The sequence below is a fragment of the Antrostomus carolinensis genome, unplaced genomic scaffold (assembly GCF_000700745.2).
Source record: "Antrostomus carolinensis isolate BGI_N321 unplaced genomic scaffold, ASM70074v2 scaffold11360, whole genome shotgun sequence".
In the NCBI taxonomy this organism is placed as follows: Eukaryota; Metazoa; Chordata; class Aves; order Caprimulgiformes; family Caprimulgidae; genus Antrostomus; species Antrostomus carolinensis.
The window spans coordinates 33,008-60,921 of NW_010287738.1; the positions used below are offsets into that span (position 1 = coordinate 33,008).

General features: G+C 36.0%; 1 protein-coding gene across 1 annotated transcript; it reads left to right on the forward strand.

The window, feature by feature from the left end:
- Window positions 1-2,836: 2,836 nt before the first annotated feature.
- On the forward strand, window positions 2,837-23,833 carry LOC104521875 (syntaxin-18; the record flags this gene model as incomplete). Its single annotated transcript, XM_029083984.1, has 6 exons — window positions 2,837-2,899; window positions 13,844-13,959; window positions 15,082-15,159; window positions 15,262-15,328; window positions 19,136-19,251; window positions 23,745-23,833. Coding segments are annotated over exons 2-6 (459 nt in total), but the record flags the coding sequence as incomplete, so codon positions are not given.
- Window positions 23,834-27,914: the final 4,081 nt, after the last annotated feature.

Genomic DNA, 27,914 nt, shown 5'->3' on the forward strand with positions numbered 1-27,914 from the left:
TATTCATCCCCGTTGGAAGAGGATGGCTACAAGCTGGAGCAAATGCTGAGAAAAGTTATGGGTTAGGCAACTTCAGTGCTATCTTGTGAGAAGAGACTGGAAGCTTGGAGTCATTTGTCTGGGGCTACAGAGTTAGAGGGAGAAAGGATTAGTGGTGGTAAACTCAAATACCCATGCAGGGACCCAGAGCTTTCAAGGGAAAGGACTGCTTTGAAGCAAGAACAGATGGATAGAAATTGGTAATCAGTAAACCTGGAAATCTGATGGTCCTTATTCATAATAAGGATTCTAATAAAGCCATTCAGTTGGAATAGGGAGATGCTTTATTACTTTATTTAGGCTGGAACTTGATAACTTTGTGAAGAGTGTATGGTGTGCCTCTGATAACCCCAGAATAATTACAGACTGATGACAGTGGAGATATCTTCAAGATTTATAGTTGCATAATCAGGGGAATTTTGTGTCTGCAGAAGATTAAGCATTGTACCAAGAACAACAACAAAAAAATCTGTTGTTCTTTATAAAATTCACATTCCCTGTTATGCTACTGAGACTTTCATAAAAATTTTGCAGTTTTGTTGATATGGCAATGACAAATTGAATTCAAAACTATGCCAGTAGTACACAGCAAGAAAAGGCAAAAGAGAAATAGCAGCAGTGCAGGATTGTAGAAGATGCTGTTAGAATTTGAGGGAAAGTAGAACAAGTCTCACTTCTGATGCAAATCTTGGGAACTAAGAGCTTGATGCAAGTATGGGCATAATGGTGTCATTCTAAATTCATGAAAATAGCTTTACAAATGAAGGAGAGGCAAAGTGGGGTCAGTGCAATTCAAACACACGATGACAATTTTAGCCTAAATAGAATGCTCTTTGTGACTAGATGAATTAATTACTGTAAGACAGTGTTCTTGCTTGTCATTCTGATTCTTTCTGCTTGTTAATCACTCCTAAATTGTAGCTATTGCAGTAATATTAAGATTTATTACTTAAAAAGTTTTGCTGATCTCTTTTCTAGTTAAGTGTTTGTTCACATATTAATGTAAATGCTTTGAAATGTTTCTTACTTTACATTTCTACTCTTTGTCCTCTGTAGTACTTTCTTTCCGCCTGTTAAGTAGTATTGTTCTCCTGAAACACTGTATGACTGTTTTAAATGTTTGCTTTCATAGTCAAGCTTAATTTACCTATTCAGCAAATTTCATTACATACCAAGTCTGAGCTGAGAAGGAGATTAGTATACAAAAAATAAGTTTCAGTGGCAATGAGAAGGAACATCTGTTGAATGGTTTAGCTTATTCTTTGTGCATCTTTGGTCTCGTAGTGATTTCAGTATTTCTCTTCTTACTGTTTATTACGGTGCTAAAACATTTCGGGAAATTTCAGATCTCCTGGAGGTACTAACAGAACTCTGTTTGCTCTGAATGGGATGAAATTCCCCATCCTGTTAATCATATGGAAAACTTTAAACATGAAAACTGGGAAAATTCTTATCTAGTATGATGAGTTCTAGTATAAAGGAAAGAGAACAAATAGCAATGGGGAAATGTACATGTATTTATTTGCACAAGGAAACACTTATTTTTAGTTGTACAAGTCACTGCAATCTTATTAAGTACATTTTTTCCTCTTACTTTTTTAAAAGAGTTGCTGCTCTTCCGGGGAAAAAAAAAAAGGGAGAATTAATCTTCTATTTATCCAAACTGTTCTCTGTTCTTTCTCTGTGGTTTTTTGTTTGTTTAATTACAAGGAACATTTGCATGAAAATAGGATTTTAAGACTTGAACAGCTTCTGATGTTTTTTTCCCAGATAGATGGAGTAAACCACATTTATTGTATTTATAAACTAAAACAATTGTTTTGCAAAATTCCTTGCATGCTTTTTTTACACTGAATTGTTGATGAATATTTGAGAATATGCTTTGGAAAGGCTTCCCCTGCTTCCCCCTGGAAAATATATACCACTAATGTATATAATTCTCCCCCCCCCTTATCATATCTCCCTCAAGACTTGCCAAGAAAGTCATATTGGTAGTCATCTCACTTCTGCAGCCAGTTAAACTTGATTTCTGTAGTTCTTCCATTCTCTAAGATATGGAGCATCTTACGCTACACCATTCTTAAGTCAGACTAAAGTTTGCAAAAGTTCTTTCAGATTTTTAGGAGTTTTTTAGTCTTTTCAAAGGAACTTTGTAAAGACTTTTAATAAAGGAAATCAAGTGGATTCACAGTGAAGTGGAAATCCAGAAATAGAAATTTGGTAGGGAGGTATGCTCTGGCAAAGCTTAGTGGTGATTATCAGATGATAGAGATACTACTTTAGTTTGGATACACACTGGTCACTCTATTATGGCAAAAATAGAAATCAGAGAGACAGCACCTTGCTCTATGAGTTCTAATAGCTGAACTTGAATATTTATATCATGAATCATCAGTAAAACATTTAAAACTTTCTTGCATAATCTTCTAAAATGAATTTATTTTCTAAAATGTACATTAGGCTCTGGATTCCCAGTTTAGGTAATGTTTTGTGTTATTATTATCATGTTTAATATTGTAGTCATATTTAGTTTATACTTTGTGGATAGAAGACATGTTATTCCAACTTTTCTAAGTTGTGCTTTGATACAACAGGTCTTTTTTAGATTATTTTTGTGTATTGACTGCCTGCGAAATGTGAAAATTATCCTATAAAAGAAAGTTTAATGATTCTGTTTAGTTACAGAATAAATCATTTTACAAATTCATATTTTAAATGTTGAATACTGAACTTTAATCATAAAAGTAGTCAGTTATCTGACTGAATTTTAATTATGATTTCTATTAATTTAGATTTCGCATATTGGAAAGCTGAAAGATTTTCTTCTGCAACACAGAAAGGACTACATTAATGCTTACAGGTAAGTGGGCATTGTGTTTAAATTTATTTATTTATTTATAACTGCTTAAAAATCTGTGGGCATAATGACTAAAAACAAAACTTAGATTGCTTATGAATTGTCTTGCTGTAAGCTCCTTAAGATGAAGAATAGTCCTGTCACAGGAAGAAAATGGTCCTAAATAAAAAGAGAATCGGGATTTGAAGATTTCTGGTTCTTAGGAGTGAGTTCTGAAACAAAACAACCTGGCAGGCCGAGTCCAGCACCTTTAAGGACCTGCAGAGTTGGTTTCTCAAGTGGTTCCTGAGACAGCAGAATACTGGTTTCAGTGATCCAGGTTTTCCCTTTCACTCTGTGATGGTAAACCTGCCTGTTATCATCAAATGTACAATCAGTAGCATCATCATGTCCTGGAGCAGAATTATTCAAACTCTTTAGACTTCAGACTCTGGAATGTGAATTCCAGATGAAGGACACCATTGAGAACATGGTATGAGGGGACAGCAGCTCAGGGTTTGCTTTTCAGTGACAAAAAATGTAGGCTTCAGTTCTGGTAATTACTATTGTGTGGAGAAAGTTTTGATTCTCTTCAGCCATTAGGAAACGTTCAGAACTGCTGTATTTGCTTACTTGCTGATAGCTTTAGTAGTAGGATTTTTAGAAGATGAAAAGACAAGTTTACAGATTGGTGTTTTTAAGAAAAAATAAGAATATCTTGTGATCTGCAGATTTAACTTTCTTGGTTACTAAAGCATGTTATCCTAAGATGTAAATGTTACTGCAACTTGTATTTTGGTGAACTGAGTACAAATAAACATATCGTGTGAGAAATTGAAAACTTACTTTTTAATGAAACTCGTTAGGTGCAAACTTAGTAGTCGTATTATAGGCTGCACAATATTTCATTCCAGAAATAGAAATGAAACAGTGTAGGTAAACTTTCCCTTTTAAAGGATCTTCTGAAACTTCAAAACTTCCTGTGTTGTATTTCTCCAGTCCCTCAACACAACTGCAGTATTACATGAGGTGAGTCAGCCCTGTCTGTGTTCCTATTCTGCCACAAACCTGACTAAAGCTAAGCTGTTGCTGCGATCAAGTCAGAGAAAATGCAGTCTAAAGTCATCTTGGGTTGAAGACACCAAGTCCCAAGTCAATTTAATACCTTCCTCCAAAAGGCTTCACAGGTACCAGATAGGAACATTATCCAAACAGTTACCCATCCCCCAGGAGAAGACAACAGGAGCAGATGAGCTGTCTGCTATTCCTTAGGCTTGGTCCATACTGCAGGAACAGTCTTTCTAGGCCTGAAACAGTCTGTCACAGTAATATCAATACTATACAATCAGTGGTATCAAAATGTGTCCCTCAGTAAGTTGCTGGAAGATTTCTGGCACCTTTTTTTGTCTCCCTGAGATTTAAAAGCAGTATTTTGTTGTTTCAAAAGTGAAGCAAACAACAACAACAAACAAGATTTTGGTGTGTTTTATGAGTGCAAGGCCATGAGAGATTTTGGTGTGTTTTATGAGTGCAAGGCCATGGGAGCTGTTCGTAGTCAGTGCCAGTGAAAATGAAGCTCAAGGGTGCGGGTGTCAGTTCCGTGTGCAAGGTGTATAAGGAACTGCTTTTCCCAGCAGCAAGCAGTAGTGCACAGCTACATGTTGTGATTAGCTCTCAGCTCCTCAGTTCCTGTTGGAATAGGTCATGAACAACACTAGGTGGAGCTACTAATTTAACACTGAAATAACTATTTATTCTGTGAAAACTTCATGTGAATACATAAGCTGAGAATCTGCAAATGATTTTCAGTAAGAGCAAACAGTAACTAGCAGTTAAATTTTGGGTGCTATTTGTATTTTATTAACAGTAGGGTGCATAAAATTGAAGTGATAAGAGAAGTAAAAAATTATCCAAGCTGTTTTGGTTTCTAAAAGTTTTTTATTGTTCTTTTTGTAAATTCTCTTTTAACTAGTTAACATGGTAATTCTCAGTAATTTTCACACCACACCCCCCACCTCAGGTATTAACTGAGGAGAGGAAAAAAGAAGTGTCATTTCTTCCAAATCTCTTCTGTGATTGCAGTTGATCCTGTCCTTAATGGTCAAACTTAAAATAGATACTACTGTCAAATTCCATACTGCATTGCTTATGCTGTTTTACTTGATGGTTTCAAAGGGAACTTTAGCATCCATGCTGTCAGTCTCAGTCTTAGCAAATGCCTCTCTTACTCAAGACAGCAGTTTTAATAACTTTTCAATACTTAAGCTATGGAGAAAAATTTTAAACAATTTAATACCAAGTTTAGTTATTGGATGCCTTGTAAAACTTCTTTACAATGTGTTACATCCAAGTCCTTGGTAGCTTCTTTGACTTTCCTTTTGCAGACTGTAAATTCTTCGTTAACAGAATTTTTATTTCTGGCATACATAAAATATCCTCCTACAGAGGGGATGTCTAATTGATTTTTAGAGGAAGATTTTTAGCAGTGCAGAAGACAACTGGAAGAAGGGTTAATTGAAACTAAGGTCCTGACCCATTTTCATAGGACCTTGAATATTTAACTGAAATACTTAAATTGCCCAAAAAGCTCAAGAATTAGTGATTACTTATTCACATGAAACTAGTGAAGCAGTGATTTAAGGTTACTGACTTAGAAGCAGTTGCACCTTTATCCTTTCCTATTTATCAGGATTCAGTTGCTTTCTCTTACACCTTTGTTTTCATCTTTCTGCGATAAAGAACTTTTTCTGTTTGGTCATCTTCCCTGTTTTATCCTGTCTATTGTGATTCTTGCCTCTGGATAGAACTTCTGAGAGCTTTAGTGGTACCAGAGATGTGGCATCCTCTTTCACTGACAGCGTAAGTTATGGTGGAAAGAGAGTTGAAACTGGCCTGATAGAAAACTCTTGATTTACAGAAGGACACATATAGTTGCTCCTTCTTCAAATTTCTCTCCAAATGTATGGTAATTTCTTTTCATTTGGCTTAAAAATTAGGGGTCATATTCATCTTAAAATCTGTAGCAATAATAGTGAAAACTTGGGCTTTCTCTGGAACAAATGTTGTAAGGAAAAATTGTAACAAAACCACTGAATGAGTAGCAAAGACTGGTTGACTCGTGTTATTATTGAATACACTTGCTAAGGGAAGGACCAATAACTGTATGTATCATTGTTTCTATTTAACATTAGAGCCTTGTCTTAAAGAAAAATAACTTAAATAATTTTAATTATTTTCTTGCTGGATTCATATGCACATTTCAAACCTAACAAAGCTTTGGGTATCGTGCTCATGATCAGTGAACACATTCAGCGGCAGGTTATTTTAGAAGAAATGTGTAGCTAAATCATGGGACATTGCATCATCACTGTTCCTGCTAATAGTAGCTGTCTCTGAGCTGTCACCTGTGGTGTTGTTAACTACAGTCTCTCTCCAAGAATCTTTGGAAAGAAGTGAAACTCCTCAGTCAAGAAATGAGATTTAGGACATCTCAGAGTATTTGAAAATTAATTAGTTTCTAGTGAAAATGCTCTGATCATACTTGAAACCAGCAATGGTAAACAGTATTTGCCTACTTGTTCTTATCTGGTTTGCGGTTTATCTCAAGGGCTTCCTCACCAAGCTTTTTCAAGTAGGCCTATTAAGCTTCATAGTGGTGTTTAGAATGTACATATGGGGTGTAGTACTTGAGACAATATATAAGAAAAATAACCAAGAAGTTTTGCTTAAAACAGAACTGATTAACCTAGTTTCTAAGTTTCCTTGATAATCACAAAAGTAATTTTCAATTGATGAATGAATATGGTAAACACTAGACGTTTATATATTAGAAAATGATCCCTGCTAAATTGTGATCTTTAAGGACTTTCTCAGTAACATTGCATTTGGCTAATGCCTATCTTTTGTCAGGTAGTGATGAACAGTATCTTTAAAAAAAAAAAAAAGCCCCTTCCTGACTGTATTATAGAGTCTGAGTATCAGCAGATTTTTACTCTTCTCTCGTTAAGTGATATGCTGATGAGACTTTATTGACTTCAGTGGAATAATTTCTCATTTATGTTGCCATAGCAGAAAGATGATTAGTACTTTTCCTTTTTTGAGTTCTGTAGACAGTTAGCTGTAAGGGTAGGTGGCTATTTCTTTTGTGTCCCTTTGGTCATAAAGTGTTTCCAGCACAACAAGCTGATCACTTTTCCTGGAAAGGAGAAGGCAAAGACTCTTGTTTCCTGAAGATGTTAACAAGATGTGGGTGCTTTTTTAATTTTGCTTATTAAGCACTCTGTGATCATTACTTTCAGATGAGGATTGTTACTTACTTCCTATTTTTTAGTGTATGACTGCTGTATTCTATATATTCTCACTCTCAGACCATTTGCTATAATGCATTCCTACATTATAGGAGAATGTGCTGAGTGAGATCCTCTCTTCAGTCCTTGGTAAATTGTGTAACGTTCTGTCTGTGAACAGCATGTGCCTTTGCTTTTCATCCTTGGCTCCCTCATGTTATTGATCATTGAACCACCAAGACAATTTGTACATTTGTGTTAAATATAGTTCAGAGAACTAGCTGTAGTACCCTAACATTTGGGAATTTGAAGTTGTCCTCTTGGGATTCCTCCACAGCCTCCAGTTTCTCTGAAGGGTCTTTAAAGGTTTAGACAGTTTAAAGACCAGTAGTTACTCCTACTGTTTTAATCAGACATTGGGAAGGAACTGAGAGAATTCTAGATTTTGGCCACAGAACACCTCATACTTGAAAGGAAAATCTTTGAGAGAAGAGCTTTTCATCTGGGATTGTTGGACATCTCATTTATTGTCTTACACAACTGCAGAGATACGTATTTCATCAGTGTAGAGCAGATTGGTTCTGAGTAGAAATTACGCTTTTTCCATGGGAAAGGCTGGATGGGGAGGCTTCTGATGTGACTTCATTACATGTGTCTGTGGTCCTGTACAGCTAAGTGTTAGAACATTAATATGTTGTTTATTGCAAATAATAGATTTTTTAAAAGTTCTTAACAAATTATCTTTGTCTTACAAAATAATGTTGGCAGCAATTATGCCTCTTGCCCTAACATTTATCTACCTAGTAAAGCAAAAAAAACCAAAAAACAGCAATGTATCAGTTACATGTTTACCACCTAATAGAAAATCATTGAATGCTTACCCTGTGTTTTGTGGGGGGTGTTCCCTTGGCCTAACCAATAAAAGAAAAGAAAAGAAGTAGCCATTAAAGGATTTTAAAAAGAGTGTTTTACTGGCTCCTGTACAATGCCAGACTGCTTTCTTGTATTGACAAGAAGCAAGGCTTTGTTTGTTATACTAAGATAGTAAAACATGGAGATGATCTGTAAGGATTTTCTTCATGGAGGAGTATATAGTGTTTTCCTGTTCTCCAGAGAATTATTTTCAAATTATTTGTCTTTTTTTTTTTTTTTTTTTTTTTTTTGATTGTACTAAGTTCATATATATATATCACACTTTAGAAACAGTAATTCTTCATAGCATCATTCTGGAATTTCTCAGCAATATTTTACAAAACTGAAAATAGTAATTCAGGTATGCCTGTACTGCTTGTTCTAGTAGCTGAAACTTCCCCACAGACTTTAAAAAGGAAAAAAAAAAAGTTTTAAATATGTTGTTGTGGAATGTTTGGTCATTTGAGTAGGCAAGTTTTTACCTTGGATTTATGTTGCATAGCATTTGGATGGAAAAAGGCAGCAAATTAAAATCCACAAAACTTAATAGATAATGTTCAAATTTAGCAGTTAAATAAGAAATAAAATAATTTAAAACATACTAGGTGCCCAAAGGGACAAAGTTTAAAAGTGTCTGCTGCATTTACATCTAAGGTTATGTGCATGTCCCTACACACTTATGTGTGTTTGGGGGGAGTATTTATGTATATATTTGTAAGGCAGTATCTGCAGGTGGTAAATTGGGCATATCTCTGCTAAAACTGTACATATTAGTATTTTGGAACTGATTTATTTCAGTTTATTGCTTCTCTTTTTTTTTTTTTGTAATATGTTGTTGGAAGGAAATCAAATTTTTCTGCTTGATTTGGTGTCTCTATTGAATCAGTAAGCAAAAAATATTTTATGCACCAGCAGAAAGAGTTCCTAGTTCTGAAAGCTGGTGTATCGCCTCCATCAGCTCTGGTTCCTCGTGCTTTGCCAGCAAAACGGGATCATAGCAATGACAGGCTGGAAGGAGCATGGCTGACACATTTGGAAAGAGAGTGACTGGGTCATTCTACCACTGTGTTTTACTTGCTTTTAAATACTTCTTTCAGTGAAGATTCCACATCCCCCCTCTGCCTTTCCTGTTCCCTTATCTGTTCTACTGGATTTTGTTTCTCCTCAGTCTCTTCTAGAATCAGCAGTTACAGGATATTTGGTTTTTCATGCATGTTCTCTTTGACCTTTGATTGTACTTTTTCCTCTCCTTTGGACACTGTCCCAGTTGGTGTTACAGTGAGGTGCTGAGATGAAACAAAACTCCAGCTGAGGCCTTGCCCAAAGCGAAGGATAGCAGAAAGATTACCTTTCATTCACAAAGGATTTTACTGCCTTTGTGCATCCCATTGTAACGATGACTTTTTATGCAACAACGTGTTGTTGTTATGTTCGATTTATGATCCCAGATGATTTTCTGAAGAACTGTTCCCCAATCAGTTGTGTCTCATTCTCTGTGGGTTTAGATAATTGTTCTTGCTGCAACAAAGAGCCTCTGACCACTCCTTATTCAAATTCTTCATGTTGTTTCTCCAAGTTGACACTATTGCTTTGATTTGAAGTCTTGTTCTCTTGATACCATTTTAATTCACTTAGCTTTGTGCCTCTGCAAGTTTAATAAGTGTATACTCCGTTCTACTGTCTGAGTTGTTAGTGAAAGTGTTAAAGGGTCAGATCAGGCCAAACCCCCGTAGCACACAACTCGGTGTGTCCTGTTTTGGTATAGAACTACTCTAAGTTCAACTTTTCAAACAGTTTCACATCCATATGGTGCCTATTTTTTCTAACTCATTTATTCACTGGTAGCTTATGAGAATGCTGTGGGAGATGGTAACCAAAGCCACACTAAAGAGAAGATACATAGTAATGATTGCTTTTCATCCATCCTTAAGACCTGTTACTGCATCCCAGAAGTAAATTACACTGTATATGACTTATATCTAGTAGTCAAGATGTATCAAGAATCTTTTTGTTCCTTCCTAAGCACTTAAACGTTATTTGATTATTTGGTCCTATATTTCCCTAGTTTGAGTGGTGTACAAGGCCTCTGCTTTTTTTTTTTTTCTCCTTAACCCATATTTTTTAAAGATAGTTGCTACACTTCATCTTTTCATTGACCCACAGTCACTTATTCTCCTCTAGTTCTTGACAGTGAGGATACATCCCTTCATTTGATGCTTTTCCTATTTTAGATGTTTCTCTTATTAATATTTGCAGAGTAATCTCTTGTTATTACTGGCATCCCTTGCCAGTTGTCTCATCCTGCGCTTGACCCTCTTCTGTTTGTCCCTACATGCTGTGTTCCTTGAGACTTGTCAGTTGCAATCAGACCTCATTTGCACTTTTTGTATTCTGCTTTTTGTGTTTGAGCTCAATGAAGAGTTCATGAAGTAGCTAAGTTGATCTCTTACTGCATTGCCTATTCGTCCCTTTCATCAAGGGCAGAATGCAAATTACCATAATGTAATTTCTATACAAAAATAATAGTTCACCTAAATTCTTTTCTGTTCCTTTTTAATTTCCCTTTTCTATGCAATATAACCTACTAATTTTTCTAGACTATTGAAGTTTGCCTACTTGATGTCCATTGTCTTTATCTTAACTCTTCACTCGCCTTCTCAAAAATCACAAATAACCCAAGCTGCCTTCCAGCCCAAGTTTCTCATGAAGCTTTCTCCTATTGATTAGGATAAAAATCTAGAAGAATTTTTTTTTCTCCCTCTCTTTCTCCCTTCTTTATCTGCATGCATTAACCAGTGTGTGTCTTGGCCAATTCTTCTGATTGCTTGTGAAAAATCTGGTTCATTTGACCTTTCTTGATTTAGTGGTGTATCAGCCCGTTGCTACAATACTGCTGCTGCACTTCTGAGCAGGTGTTTGTATCTCTGACATACCAGATACAGCTGGTTATTTTTGTTGTTGTTCAGTTGGAATTCTTTGGTTTTGTTTTTCCTTGACCTGCTCTTCTTAAATGAATGGTTCTTTTTATGGTAAGGCTAGAGGGTGGTGATTAGTTGGATTTTCAGTATAATCTCCATGTGCAGATTTACTGGGGTGAGCAATGGCGACTTCAGTACTCTGTTAGCACTAGTGGATGCCACGTGTGTTTTGACACAACAGGATGTGATTGTATGACTCCATCCTTGCCTTCCCAAGGAGGTTGGATTTCAGGCATCCTTGCCTCCAAGTGGCTTGACCAGCTCTTGTTCAAAAGTGCTGATACCAGACTCTGTGTAAACAGTAAGCAGTTATAAAAGGAAGAGTATTCTGTTTCTTTTTTACTGGGTTAAGCTGCATTTTGCTGCCTTTGAAGCTGTGAAACTCCTATTAAAGAATCTTTATTTTACCCTGTAGAGTTAAAAAGTGCACTGAAAGCATAGAACTTTGCATACAAAGCTGGACAGGGTACAAGAACCTAGACATATAAAGACAAGAACTTTATATTCTGTTCAGCAGCAGACCAGCCAGAACTTATTCATGTAATCTGAAAGAGAAGAGTGGAGATTTTTTTTTTTTTTTTTTTAGATTTTTTTTTTTTTCCTTCATTAAGGAGCCATCATGAAGCTGTTACTCCGTCCTTATTTTCCTTGTGAATCTGTGAGCCCTAACATAGTCAAGTAACTCTAGGTGTGGATTCCTGAATGATGTTATGCGTTATCCCATACCAGGTGATCTTAATGGTCCCCTTCTGTCTGGGCCTGTGCAGAGATGAATGTAAGAGTGGATTTTCTGCCTTTGTACAGGCTGAGAACTTCCTTATGCCACAGACCAGTAAAAAAAGCCCCATCTATATAAACTGTGCAAAGGGAGTGGGGGAAAGATCTGTTCAAATACATTTAACAGTGTGATTTATATTACATATATAACTATCAATATGTCATCTTAACCAGACTGTGGAAAGCCTTTCATCAGATGTCTCTAAAATCAGGCTATTTTGAATCTTTCCTCACTCACAATCTGCATTCTCAGAGAGCACAAATTAGAGTTACAGCTTAGAAGACCACCGATTACAGCTGTGATGGGCATTTTGCCACAGATTGATGAAACCCATTTGTCCTGACCAAAGGAGAGCAATTCAGCTAGTACAATATAAATGGAAACACCATATATGACTGTTTTTTTGTAAGCTTTCTGTAAGTTGTGAAAAGTAATTTTAAACATTTGGAATAGTTTTAAAGGGGGGGGTGGGGTGGATTTGTGAGGGGGGGGGGGGGGGGAAATCCAGATGTTTAGATGTCAAATACATGACAGTGTTGGAAACAAACAAGTAAAATATAGAATACTACTTCTAATGAGGTTACCTTACTGTTTGCTGGCTAATCTGTGTTTGTGTGCTAGCTGACCAATAAGCAGAAACTTAATTTTCAAGCCAGACGAACCATGTGCTGCTTTTTTGACATGCAGTCACATGGGATGGGAATGAAAACATTTTGGTATAATACTTGGGGACATTAGAGTAAGCTTAAAACTTTGTGGAGGAGATCTGGGAGACCTATGCTGACAGGACATTGAAGACCCAAGAAGGAGCTGATGGTTTTGTTATGTGATGAGAGATGCTGAGATTTGGCTGTGGGCATTTCTGTGGCAGGGATTGCAGCAGACAGGGAAGATTTGGCATTATTGCAGTGAAGTATGTAAGAGATCTCTAAGGGTATCAGGCTAGCTTTGCAAATTGCAGATCCCCTCTTTTACTTGTGTTACTGCATTAATATAGTTGCTTTACACATGCCTTGAACAAGTGAGGAAATTTTTCCCCTATAAATAAAAATCTAAATTAAAATGAGGGTATAAGCTGAGATTTTATTTCACATCCATAGTCTGTGATGACTGCATCATCAGGAAACCCAAGACGAACATCAGATAAGCTGCTGTAGCAAAGTTGTGGTCACCCCGACATCTATGGCTGTGGAGGCACTGTTAAATACCTTTATTCAGTATGCTTTTCTGGTGGTTATCTACAATGTGTTAATATTCTACTGACAGACCTTCTTTTTTTATTAAATTAGTAACCAAAAGCCATTAGAAAATATTCTATTATCTAAATAATAGAATATATGTTATTCTATATATTCTATATATCTATCTATATATCTATATATTATTTATTCTAAATAATAGAATATTATCTAAATAATCATAATCTAAAATAGAAATAAACATCAGGAACAGATATCTTTATAAATCTTATAATTGACTTGATATTAAAAATGTGCATTATTTTCCAATATTCTCCTTTACTGTGGTTTGAATTCAGAGATTTCATAGTACAACTACTTTAAAAATGAAGCTCAGTATTTAGGCTAACGAAAACATACAGTTAAGTAAAATAAGTGCTAATGTCTGGTACTTCTTTCAGTATCTGAGCTGTTCCTTTATCCTGTTTGTTTTTGTGGTTTTGGACTTGAAATATGCCTCACTGGAATAAGTACTGAGGGTAATTACATATTTTCTAGTTATATTTTCTCCTTACCTGCTCAGTATTTTCTTACGTTTGAGAAGATAGCATATATTGCTTTTTCTACATCTTTTACTAATCAGAAATATTTGTAAAAACCTCTCAGCTTTATAGAAGTGGCATTTTTAGCAGTGATGGTTATTACACTTATTTCTGTGAAAATCAGTGTTGCAGAAAAGCTTCTGTGGAGATGGTGAGTGGGAAGAAGGTCTAAAATGTGTACTTGTAGATTTTATGTTGGGAATTACATAAGTGACAGTTTGTCTTGTTTCTCAGCCATATTATGTCTGAGTATGTGAGGATGACAGATACAGAGCGTGATCAGATAGATCAAGATGCTCAGATATTTATGAGGACGTGTGCAGATGCCATTCATCAGCTGAGAACAGAAGGTAAACTGAGCAACTCGTAAATGTTTTATTCTTAGTTATTTATAAAGGCTCCTGTAATGCTGAATATTGGATGGTGAATCTGCAGTGCTTTTCAAAAGGGATTGGTGAAGTCTCGTTGCCTTTTTGTTTGCTTCTGTGTAATCCCATTGGCTGATTAGGACTGTACTTAATTTTCTTTAATGTTAGTGAAAAGAGAAGCCAGAGCATAGAACTTTATTTATTTGTTCAGATACACTAATTAGCAAGTATAAAAAAGATAGTCTTAAATATTTACTACTTGAATAGTAATTTATCACTGTGGCACAGAGGCCTGAACCAAGGGTCACTAAGTTCAATGGTTGTCTCTTTCTAGCTTGTCCACCTATAAGGTATTAATAGTATAATCTTTACAAGTTTGAGATAATTAAATAACTTTAACAGAGCCCTGATGAAGTAACAATGTTTTTGACAACTTGAGTATGAGATCATACCTTAACAACACTATCTTATAAAAATTGTAGAGAGAACTTCTGTTTTGCCACTTTCAAGTTGACTTCCTCTGTGTGTGTTTTATCAATACAACAAAGATTTTCATCAGCTTTGAAATGCCATCTAAACACAGTTGTAGCATTATTCAGAATCCTTGAAAATCAGTCATGCATGGGAGCTACATAGTATCAAAATAAGAAATATTAATATATGTGAATTGAAAGGATCCTTGGCACAATAAATCCCAAAGATTTCCACGTAGTCCATACACTGGAGAATTTAAAATATGAGAAGTTCAGTATTTTAAGCAAGTTAAATCTCTGGATCGTTTTTGCTTTGCTTAGCTTGGTGACATCTATTCTTGTTTAGAAATTTAATTGGCATAATATGACTCAGTGGCATATATAACAAATCAATAACATAAATATTGTAAGATGCTGGTTGTTTTCAGCCTTTGGTTTGTTGTAACGGTTTGCTGTTTTACAGTACTTATATTTAAATGTAGCTATGTTTAAAATAAATGCTAATATATAACATAAATAAGATGTTAATAGGCTTTTGAATATGACTTGTGTATCAACTGAAAACATGAAAATTTTGTGCAATTCAGTAAAAAGTTAAAAGATTCTGTTATATTTTTCTTTTGTATTTCAGCACACAAGGGTGTCCAGTCTGCTCAGGTAAAGGAGCACAGAACAGCTGTCTTGGACTTCATTGAAGATTACTTAAAAAGTACTTAGTATTTATTGAGTGGTTAAAATGAATTATTGTATTTTCCAAGAAAGAAATCATGCTCTTCTAACGTGAAGTTTTGTTTACTGCTGTCTTGAACAGGAGTGTGTAAGCTGTATTCTGAACAAAGAGCCATCCGAGTTAAGCGAGTGATAGATAAGAAGAGACTGTGAGTAGTGTCAAAAAATAGTTTAACTGTGCTTTTCATTTGTTGGACATTCAACAAAACTATTATGCATGTTTAGATTCTAAGGAGATTGTTTTAATGGAAATCTGTGGTTGAATGAGCACCTTTTGCTGTCAGCAGGTGCGTTCCAGGGCTCTTACACTTCTGGCATGTGAAGTCTGTAAATGGCAGAGTGCCAGTGTAGTGGTGTAATTCTCATTTATGTAAATGTTAAGGCACTGAATAAATAAAATGGGGGTTAATAAACCTGCTGGACTTCTACAAATGTAACAAAATACTTCTGTGTGTGCCATTAAGGTAATATTCTGCATAAAAGAATTCGGAATAAAATCATAGAAACATAGAATGGTTTGGGTTGGAAGGGACCTTTAAAGGTCATCTAGTCCAACCCCCTTCAGTGAGCAGGGATATCCTCAGTTAGTTGGTTGTATGTCTCAAAGATGCTATTTAGGATACTGTCTGGTTAGGTACAAATCTCTCTCTCATTCTCTTTCTTTTTTTTTTCCTTTGTCCTTTTTTTTTTTTTTTTTTTTTTTTAAGGCACTAGCTTTCTGCTAAAGCAAGTGATTTTGTTGTGAATAAATGCTACTTGAGATGGCAGGTCTTCATGGCAAGTAGAAACATGATTAAAATTTAAATCTTGAATGTAACTTTTTAACTGAAACAAAATAGTTTCTGCTTCCTGTTATGGCATATGTTCAGGCTGCTAATGTAGAGGTGAAAATGTGTGGAAGTTAAAGATGATGGTGCTTGGTGGCTTTTTGGTCTGTTTTTTTGGGGGAGTTTTTTGTTTCTTTCTTTTTTCAGTCAAATATCAAAAAATATACTTTTTCAGTTTCTTTTTCTGCACCTTTCCAGATATAAGAACAACAGGGAGAATGAACAGGTTTACAATTTATTTAATACTTGAAAAGCTTTCCATGTCTCCTCAATCTGCATCATTTGAATTCTAACCTTTCTAACCTTAAGTTCCATTATGTACATTTTAGTTTAAGAATAACAAATTCTAGAACGTTCACATCAATAAATAAATTCTTGAGTTTTTTTCCAAGACTTGATGCTGCTTTATCAGTTTGGTGTTTGGCTCAATCAGTCATTTACATTGAAACTAGAGAGATGTTTTCAAAAGTCCATATGTACATTTTATTCAGAGTGATTCAGCATAATTAAGTGCAATTAGATGTACTTGAATATATCCTCCTGAGACATAAATAGTAGTACTAGCCAAAACCAAGTAAACAAAAATCCCTAAACCAGTTCTGAAATTTGGCAAGAAGTAATGAGAGAAAAGACATTTGTATTTTAGTAACTCATATAAGTTCTCAGAAAAAACATACAGAAACAAACTGTGATATTTTTTGTGTGTAAAAATACATAACTTTATCAGTATTCTTCACACTAAAGAACTTGAAAGAAAGATAGCATGGTTCCTGCAGTTATAGAATGGGCTAACAAATACCAGCTCTTCTATTTGTTGTACTCTTGTATTATTGTTTCCATGTGAAATCCCAGGTTCAAGATTTCTCGGTTGACTAAAGAGAGAAAACAACTCTAATTTTATGTATGCTAAACATGGAGCAATGAAAGAGCCATTTCAGAGGTTAGAATACCACTTAAATAAAGAGCAATAAGACATTAAAAAATAACCCGGAAGATGCAACCCTTTTATGTAGTATTGAAGGATACCCCTTTGCCTCTTTTTGCCTTCAACTAGTTGATTTGCAATTTCCTCGAGGATTCCAGCAGGTGCTTTATGTGATAGTAAGAACGTGTTCCATCACTTAAAAGAACTAGGCATTCTTTAAATAGTGCATCTCAGGTATTTTATCAGTTTTTAATTGAAAACTTTGTATGTTAGCATACTGTGCAAAGTAAGGACAACAAACAATAAGGGAATACATTTCTTTAAAAGTAAATTCATCTTAGTGTAAATCTTCTTTCTTGCAATTTAGTCAAAATATATGCATATTGGACAATACTGGAAGGTTTGCAGTAGAAATATACTTTATCATCTTTCCTTTTATACTGATAAACATCCTAAGCTCTTCAACAAATTGTCTGAGTGTTATAAATTTTTTACAAAGTTTCCTTTATGTATTAACTCATATTTTTTGATTAAAAAGTTCTGCCAATTACATAGGCCTAGTTCCCCAGAATGAAAAGCTGAGAAATAAAAACACAAGTAGCTTTTTCTGTAAAGGTACTTGGTTGTGATTTTCAGTTTTTATGTTTATTAGTATTGAAAATTATTATTCATTTCAATTTTAAACTTCTTTTTCCATTAGAAAATCTTGTTAATAATGCATGCAGTTATTCAAATCAAGCTAATATTTTTATTATCTGGGGAATTAATGTTTTATTAGTATCAGAACTATTACTTGAACTGCATGGACATCCAGATAAGTCTCTTTTTCCCTTATTATTAGGCAAATTTGGGACTTGAGAGGGAGGAGATCAGGGAAGAAGAGTTATTTTTTTGTAAAATTAGCAAAAGCCCAGTACTTGTAGAATTTTTAGAACTAAGAAATGTTCCCTGTTACTGTTTTTTCTTGTTTAAATACCATAGTCAGTGATGACTAATGCATTATATTCTGTTTTTTCTCAGAAGTTTCTAATTATGGTTTAGAATTTAGACACAATACAAAGAAGGAAAGGAACACAAAATGCAACACCTTCTGTTAAGCAGCAGGGGAAGATTGCAGATCGTAATGAGATTAACTGTTGGTTGTGTTTGGGAGGGGAGGAAGCTCTGAAGGTGGCACAGCAGGTGATTCAGCCCATTGCTTTTTTTGGTTTTTGTTCTTTAGCTTCTCTAATAGTATAATTGCTCAGCTTTTAACTGTCTACTGTGGAACAGTTACAGAATTAATTGTAGACAATAAACCACAGAAGTTTACTGGAATAAATATGTTGCCACTAATTTTAAACTTTGTTTTGTGCCACAGTGAAATGAACTTGACAGGTGCTTAGTGTATAATCACTGAATTTGCTTCTCATTTGTTGCATTGCACTTGTATTAAAATTATATAGGGATTTAGGTGTAGTATATGTCTGTCCACTGCACACGTTTTCTCTTTGCCTTGCTGCTACGTGGTCTATTGCGTTCTTTCACGGACAAGATACGGATCACTTTCATCCTGGTTAAACTCTTCTTTCATCCTGGTTAAACTATTCTTTGACACTAGTTAAATAAAATACTTTTTTCAGGAAAAAGCTAATTCCATTGTATTTTCTTATTTTTCCTTTATGATAATTGACAATATAAAGTAAAAATGTAATTATTACTTGAAAAAAAAAGAAAGTAATGGTGTTAGCTATTGGTACTAAAAGGAATTTTCAGTATGACCAAAATGTTCTTTGTTTGTTTTTTTTTTTTAAATATGTATTTTAATACACTGGATTTTTAAAAGGAAATTTAATAAAATGTTTGTGTTTTTATGCTGTAGCCTTCAAAATTCTCCTCAAATCTGAACATGTAATATCCCATCAGCAGGGACATGTAACATGTCCCTGCTGATGGCAGGGGGGTTGGAACTAGATGATCTTTAAGGTCCCTTCCAACCCAAACCATTCTATGAATATGTTTTGTTCAGGAATACTTTTGTACTTTCTTTGCCTTTGTAATAATATTTCAGTGAAAGTTGCCAAGTACATTTTGTATCTTGACTGGGAAATCTTTAATGTGAAGTTTGCAAGAGTTAAAGTGTCGAATTTAGTAATCTGTGGTTCTCATTTTAGAGAAATTCAGCTGTGTAATGTCGGTTAAATTATAGGCTCTTGTGCTTCTAGGTCCAGACTTGAACCTGAGCAGAGCAACGTGTCCAAATCGCCTCTTTCCCCTGAAAAATCTTTACAGAATCCTTTAGATGATACTGAAGATAAACTTTCTGCTGAGGACAGCAAAGGTAAGAATAAAACATAGTTATATTTTACCTTCTGTGGCAAGGCCTGTCTGGTCCATAGTACTTCCTTCACATTACAAGGGCTTGTTCCTGTGACTTGCACCTTTTCTATTTTCATCTCCCCGGAGCTGATCAGGCTTTTGTGAAGCACACTGTGAGACAGGAAGCAAGATCTTAAAGTTTTGGACATGCTTTTTGCAATCAGCTAAACAAGTCTTATGCCTTGCTGGATTCCTCATCCTTTCAATAAGCTCTGTGTGAACTCTTTCCTTTTTTTTATTTTTATCAATATCCATCTACTTACATATCATTAGAGATCTGTCTGATTTTTACACATTTCTTTAATTGATGGCAAGGAACTGGAAAGTAGCTCCATGATTTTCTGGGAACATGTTCTAGTTTTTAAGCACAGAGACCTTGAGTTGGACACCTCTACAGTTGGAACCCAAAGGTAGAATATGCTCATAGAGGGGAGGTTACTGGCTAGCTAGACCCAGTAGTTTTGGGGATGTTCTTCTCCACAGCATCGAGTTCCCCTGCTGGAAGGATTGCATTTCATCTTTTGGTGGACAGGAGATAGCCAGAAATCCAAAGCAGTATCTCTGACCAGAGGGTCGTTTCAGCTGTTGCTGTTTTTGACAGGACTTGTGAACACTGCTTCTGAATCCTTGGTGGCCAGCTTCTGAGGCCAGGGGGTTTAAGTCCCTTCTCTTAGCTGTTTTGGTTTGTCCTGGGGTGTGTACACTGGCAGAACTTTGCTGCAGAGTGCCTTTTCAAGTACTACCACAATGCAGATAACTTCAGGTTGCATACCTAAAGAGAAATCTTGTTTCTGTGATTCTGGAATTGCTTTCCATGGCTTGAGTTCTCCTGTTTGAGGAATCCAAGGCACCCTGTGATTTACAGTGTGAAAATTATTTTTGGAGAGAAACATAAACTGTATGAAATATGACATTATATTGGGATAATACTTCATCAAGATAGAAGAAATGTGTTGGAAGGCCATATTATTCTGAGGATCAGTTTCTTTGGTGGTTTTTATTGAAAGAGTGAAGTTCCTCTGGCTGGTGACTGTAGGGCCATACCAAGGCTGGATTCATGTGAAGTGCATACTCCATTTCTGGATGAAGACTCTAACACTGAATTACCTCACAGCGTGCAAACGGTTCCGTTTTCTGATACAGCATTGCTTATCTTCCCGAGCAGTTTGTACTTCTGCAGCCCTATCAGTGTGCTTCCCCCCACCCCCAACACTGGATTTATTGTAAGAAGTAAAGGTTTTTATTATGTGTCATTTCTAGTGCTTGCTATGTTTTTATAGTGTGTCTGAAGTGATGCAGCACACAGGCACATAGATGAGTTTCACCTTAACACGTTATCAGTGTTTTGCAGCTGTGAGCTAGTCCCAGCAGAGAAGCAGCGGTGTAGCAGCATCTTTGTTGCCCTGTGCTCTTTCCTTTTTGTGGAATGTCTCTGCAATCTCTGAACGTGTATGCTCCCACCACACAGTGTCATTGCAATTTTTAGCTTCAAAAACCTGTGCCACAGTGTGGAAAACACTGTTCTTTGGTTGCCTTGGACAAAACTAACCATTGCAATAAACAGAAATTAAGCTTTGTTTCTTGAATGTTAATTTTGATTGCTCCAGTTTTCACTTTTATTATTTATACTTCAATTTTTTATAAGAAAGTAGGAGTCCCAGCACATCAGTGCTGCTGATGCAGTACTTATGAGGGATTGCTGACTAGCTTTGAGAAAACTATGAAACTTGTTTAACAAAATAAATCTGTCTGAAACAGTTTGTAAATGCACACAGCCTGTGATTCCTCACAGAAGTGTGTTGGTTGCTGCCACTTATAAAATCAGCCTTGTGACTTCGCTGGTAGGTGGTTGTTGAAGCATGGGAGTAGCATGAACGAGATGTCTAGAAAACAAGAAGCTCAGTTTAAATCTCAAAGCCTTTGATTTTTTTTCTTTTTACAAGTAAGTTTCCAAATTTTTAAGAAATTGGAGAAATTATCCTGTTTAGAAATAAACTATTTCATCCTCAGGGTGTTGTTGCCTTTAGAGAATGGTGATCACTGTATTTATCAATTAGCCACAGTCAGCGTGCCTGGGTCCCTTGCGTGAGCATCTCAACTGTAAAGATAGTTCTTCTGAGGGCACCTTGTGGTCCTCTCCTTAAATTGAATGTTATGATGAATAGCTACTTGGTGTGCTGAAGCACAGCTTGAGTTTTGTCTGGGTTTTTTTGGCAGAAAGCAAAGCAAAATGGGATTACTTTTGTTGTATGGCAAAGCACCTGTTTACATTAGAATTATACTGGACATGGCTCATGGTAGGAATATAGTCTCTCTGGAGATTGCTTTTTTGAGCTGGCAGTATTCATTTGCATATTACAAATTTGACATTTAGTTTATGGAAATAAATGTAAATAATGAGTAGCTTTTGAACTGGTCCACAAGCTTAGCAGCTGTCTCCTTTCAGCATGGAAAAGGGTTCAGAGGATTTGATTATTGCTTTCTATCTTTGTTGTGCATTACCTACTGCTCTTTCTGCAAAAGAAACATGGCTGGATTAATTGTAGAAAAGCATTAATGTCAGCTCCGTGAAACCCATGGAACAACTTTTCCAGTAGCCAGAAACGTACCACAGCAACAGGAGGAGCCCTGCGGAGATACGTGTTTCTCACTTACCTCTTACCATAAGTGTATTTGCTTTTTAGCAATCACGTTGGATACAGGTGCTGTTTTTTTAACAGTACCTGGAAGTAATTGGTTCCTCTGGGATAAAATAGGAATATATCTTATTTCTTGGCTAGGTAAACTAATTATCTTCTTGTCTTTGAATACAGTAAATAATTCATTATAATTTTGATATAATGTAAATACATTGATTACCTAAACAAGTAAGTTTTGTGTTTCTGTGAAATGGACTTAAAATACTGATGATACCTCATGGACAACATAGAGTTGAATCCTTTCTAAACAATCTTTAAAGATACTCTTGTTTTTATTTCTTACTACTTGTAAGAAAGAACAGATTTTTTTGTTGTTGTTTTGTTGGGGTTTTTGGTTGCATTGTTTTGTTTTATTATTTTTTTTCCTTAATTTACTATATTCCTTATCTACATCCCTCATTTGTGACACTGTACATTGGTTTCTGGGAAGGGAATTATACATTTACAAAGGAGACACACACAACAATACTCTTTCATAATATTTATTTTACAGGAGTTTTCACAAATATTCCAGTGGATAAAGAGGAAAATTTCTGCTCATAATCCTTTTCATATATTTACTTATAAATAGAACTGTTCCTTTCAGAAGCTTCCCGAGAGAAGTCAGTATCTGAATGATGATGCATTGGTGCTGCTTCTGCAATTGAAAAAAATTAGGTTTAGAAGGTTATAACAAAACAAATGAAAATACTTATAAATGCCTGAAGAAAATTGACTAGGATAACTACAAGTCTGAAATCTATTAAAAAGTAAAAACTAAATCTTTCTGTATTGTAATTTGAAGCCTGCATCTGATAAGTCGAAGTAGGTTCAGCTTTGATCAGTTGTGGGATGGCGCAAATCCCTCTTTGGGGTTTTGTAAAAATGTCACAGCTGGAGGGGAGAGGGAGAGGGAAAGGAGAGGAGAGGCCTTCTCAAGAGTGCAGTCTTATCGTTAGGATTTTAAACACTGATGCTAGAACAGCTTCAGAAACAGGAGGTTCCTGTAGCACAGTTTCTTTTCTTTCCCATTCTAACTTCTTCATCTATAATCAGAAGTATATAATTAAGCCTAAAAATAAATCTTCATAAGGGAATATCCCAGAAATAGCCGTTCAAGATCTTTTATGCCCAACTCCTGCTAAGATTTATGCAGATGATTAGCTTTAATCAAAGGGGAAGTACTATTGAAATCAGTGAAGCAGCTATGGTGTGTAAGGGTTAGTTTGTGATCAGATCCAATTCCTCTTATACACAGGAAGAACACTTGCACAGGATTTGCACTATAGAATGCAGATGGAACAGCATGAGGAAATCAAGGTTGTTCTGTGAACTCTGCTCAAAATGTCTGAGATTATGTTTTTACTTTCTGGAATGAGGAGCTGGGGGTTTTGTCAAGTCTCTTTGAAAGATAATAATTTGTATATAGGCTGTCATATTGAAAATTGTGTTTTCTTCTGTTAAAAAAACAAATGCTACTGTATTTTGTGCCCTAACAAGTCTCAGTGGATTGTGAGTTGTTTTACATCCTTCACTGTCAATATATTAGTGCAAATCCTTACAGTTCTTAAAGAACTACTATGCATAGACTTTTGTCCCATTTTAGAAGTTAAAGGTTATTGGTGTAATTTTATGCTGTAAATATTGGGTAAATCTCAGTTAATGACAAATGAGATACAAAAATTTCATCAGGATTTTGAAATGGATGAAAAATTATTTTCACTTCACTATAATCAATGTCCTGCATTGTCTCAAGTGTTTGGTGGTTCTTTCACAGACAGGAATCTGCCTGATGCCCAAAGTAACGTTGGATTATGGGGGGATGGCAAAGGTGAAGATGAGCTGTCACCTGAAGAAATACAAATGGTAATTTTATTATATTTTCTGCTGTATTCATATATGTTTAAAAAGTACGGATTCACCCAAATTAATTTTCAGTTTTCATTTTAGGCAGAATAATGCCATAACAAGATATACCTTTTGCACTTGGCTTCCTGGTTCTTCTTGTAGCAGCTCAAAATACTTACAAGGAGACATGAAATAAGTAACAACTGAAATTAAAATTGTTTTTTAAAATTACAATTATGAATTGCTTTTTTAGTCAGGAAACAATAGAAGTCAAGGCAATATCAGGAAAAGCATTACGAAACTTAAAAAGGAACGAAATGTTGGCTCTTTACTTGGACTATTTCTAGAACACACCTTAAATAGTTATACTGTTTAAGTGTAACTATTAACTTTGACTTCATTTTATTCCCTCTTTTTATTATCAAAATCAGATTGGTTTGCTAGAAGGAATAGCTACAAGCTTTCTGTCACAACAGAATCTCATGAATTTTACCTTTCCTGCATTTCCCTCTTATCAGCACGTTTATGTATTGTTTGATCCAATTCTATTTACAGTTGAACTGATATAAAATTTCTGACATAGGTAATTTCACTCCTAACAGACTTTAAAGTCACTGGATCCATTATTCTAATTTTCAAGTAAATTTGGGTCCAAGCTCTAAATATAACTGGGAAATAACTTGAGTATTTGCATATGTATTGCTTTTCTAATTGCTCACATAAATCCTTCATACTAACTTGGCAATATTTAGTGGCTTCATTGGGCTTTTAACGCATGAATCAAAGGGTTTTTACAAACATATAACAAATGCTCACAGCTTCAGTTAATTTATTAATTCAAAGGAAACTCCTCTACGGTATGTTTGCTGTTACAGAGAAGTTAATTTCTACTTTTTTAACATTTGATTTGTGAAGAGTGGACCAATTGCATTAAAGTTACTCAGAAAATCCAGCATTTCTCCAAAGAGGGTAGATTACAGCATAGAAACTGCTGTGTTGGTTTTAAATTGGAATGTGTTGTGCCAAATCATACTTAACAATTGTCAATCATGGTTCTGTGATCCTTCCTGTGGACAAAATAATGAATTAAAGCCCTGTCATATTGCTACAGCAGCAATTTCTATCAGTATTTTACCCACAGGAGAGAGCTTTATGTTGTCAAAATGATTGCAGGCTATTGTGTGATTTGCACAAGAAATTTCAGTTTATAACCTTGAGTACATGTGTATTAATGTTTTTTATAGTTGTTGTGAGTAGATGTCTTGTGATTGCATTGAGTGGGGAAAAAATCTGGCTCTGCTGTTTGAGTTGTAAAAATAACAAATTATCCCTGACTTTATCTTTTGTTTTGTTTTTGTCTTAAATTCAGGTACAGTCTGTATAATGACTCTTCTCATGAGATAACAAAAAAGAACTGTGATTATTTCTTCAGTGCATTAGATCTTTAGACATATCTTAAGCAGTTTGTCACTTTATTCCATACTTATGACAGTGGAATATTCTGTTACCAAAAGAGAGGCTATTTTAATAAGTCATAAATTATTGAGCTATACTGATCGCTGGAGTTTGGTTTATGTTCCCATCATGTAAATCCCTTGGTGTCACACTGCTGTATGATGTGTTCTGTGCTCTAACCTTTTGTTCAATTGACTGTTTTAGCATATATTACTGCTGTCTGCGCCAAGTGGTCCATCAGCCAAGATTTCAAATTGCAAAGATCATTTAGCTGTTTAAAAGGCAATCTGTGCCAGTGGAGGGTTTTAAATATCAAAGGGACTTTTTAAAGAATACTTTCTCAAGTGGATTTGTGCTATTTGTAAGGGATTAAAGTCATTCACTGTTTCTTTATTGAAAATTTGCTTTCCAAATTAGTTATCATCTGAGTTTTACTAAGGCAGCAAAATAGGCAATTTTTGATGTTGAGTATTTGTGCAGAAATGCTTATCCTTACAGAAGTCAGAAAAACAATTACAGCTTGTTGCCCCCATTTAGTCACTTAGGGATAAACCAGTCAACTCGGTGCTAAATCTCGTGGCCCTGTTCCTTGGCTTTGTTTGAGGTGGCTCCACTAAAACCAGAGACATACAGTGGTGTGAAGGTGAAGGAGTGCAGTGGTGAAACATCTTTAACCATCTGCCACTGTGAAGTAAATATCAGTGTATTAGTCAATTATATTTTAACAAGTGCTCTGCTCTGTACAAGGAGCCACTACAGACAGCAGTGACAGTGACACTTGAATGTATCACTTGACACTGATACTTTTTTATTTAACAAAACCATTGGATCTTTAGGGTGGAAATCAGTGAGACTGTGCAGTGAGACTGTGCAGTATTTTCTTTTCTGCTCCCCCTTGACCCATGGGGCTGGGCTCTTTCCCCAAGGCCTCTACCCCACAGCGAAGGTGACAGTGCCTGACAGCCACCCTCCTTGTCTGTGATCTTGGACTCTCTGGAGTCCTTTAAGCAAGGAGAGAAAGCTGTTCTTGTCAGTCGGGTAGGCAAGGAACCTCTAGTACAAAAATAAATTTGTATTTTAAAAGAAATAAAAAATTTTTCATCATTCTTTGTGATGTAAATTGTGTATGTCAGAAGACTAAACCCAGTGAATCTATGAGATTCACTGTTACCCTTCTTCAGACATACTTGTCATTCACGCTTCTCCTAAATTAAACCTACAAATTTCTGTTTTTTAACTCGGTAACCATTTCCCTCTAAGTCATGGAGTTTGACTTTTAACTTGCTGTTGGCGGAGACTCGGGTACTGTTTCTCTAAGGTCCTGATGGGCCTGAAACAAAATGAAAAATGTTACAGCACAAAGCGTGGGGGACAGTGGCAATTGTGTGGGGTGTGAGAAGGAGGGACTGAAGGTGAAGGGTATGAAAGGTGACTTGCCTTTTCTTGTTTTATCGCTTTTCTGTGTAGGTCTGTGCAAAAGTCTTGCTCAGCTCCTACTATCCACTCTCCCTTAAGCCCGCCCTATCATCTGGTCCTGCAGTGGGATTCAGTTTACTAATCTACCAGAAAACTCAGGAGGAAAAAGTGGTTAGTGAGCTAAAATATCACACTGTGAAATCAGACAAGGAGCAGCACTTACTTAGGACTGTGTATGTGGGGAGAGAGAGGAGCAGGACAAATTCCTCAGTGGCTGCACTAGATCTTTTTTTCCTTCGCCTTGAACAGTATACACACTTTATTTTTGTTGTTTCAAATTTTTTGTTTATAGTTTGTTGGGTTTTTTTTTCAAAGACTTACTATCTTGTCTGGGCAACACCTCTTTTTCCTGCAGGCTTAAGCGTTGGACATATGCTCAGATAGCAAACAATTCCTATTGCACTCAGTGAAAACCCAGTCTGAGCTGTGAGCAGTGCTGCTCTGTTGGCACCTTGTCTCTGACAACACACTGCTCTGTCTTAAAAAGGATAATGAGACCTTCCAAGGTGGCTGAGAGCACTGCAGTGCTTTTACTGCTAATGAAATTGTAACGTGATTAAATTATGCCAAAATCCCAGTGTGCTATGTAGGCTAGTTCAAAATAAGGAGATTAGCTGGACTAGAACAGGCCTTGCTGTCTTGCACGGCTCCTGTGTCAAATTCTTTGCATTCTGAATCCTGTTTTCTGGTGTTAGCGCTGCTGCGTGGATCACTCAGGTTCGTCAGAGGCGTGTAGCAGGTGATGTTTTCAGTAGAAACTTACATTCTTTGTGCTGTTTCTGTATAAACCGTGTAGACCAGGACTTTCCCACCTTTGTGAGAAAAATGCAAAGATCACAGAATTGCAGGGGTTGGATGGGGCCTCAGGAGATCGTCTAGTCCAACCCCCCTGCCAAAGCAGGTTCCCTACAACAGGTTGCAAAGGAAAGCGTCCAGGCAGGTTTTGAACATGTCCAGAGATGGAGACTCCACAACCTCTCTGGGCAGCCTGTTCCAGTCCTCTGTCACCCTCACAGTAAAGAAGTTTTTCCTTAAGTTTGTGGAGAACTTCCTGTGTTCCAGTTTTTGCCCATTGCCCCTTGTCCTGTCACTGGGTACTACTGAAAAAAGCCTGGCCCCATCCAATTGGCCCCCACATATAGACATTGATAAGATTCCCTCTCAGTCT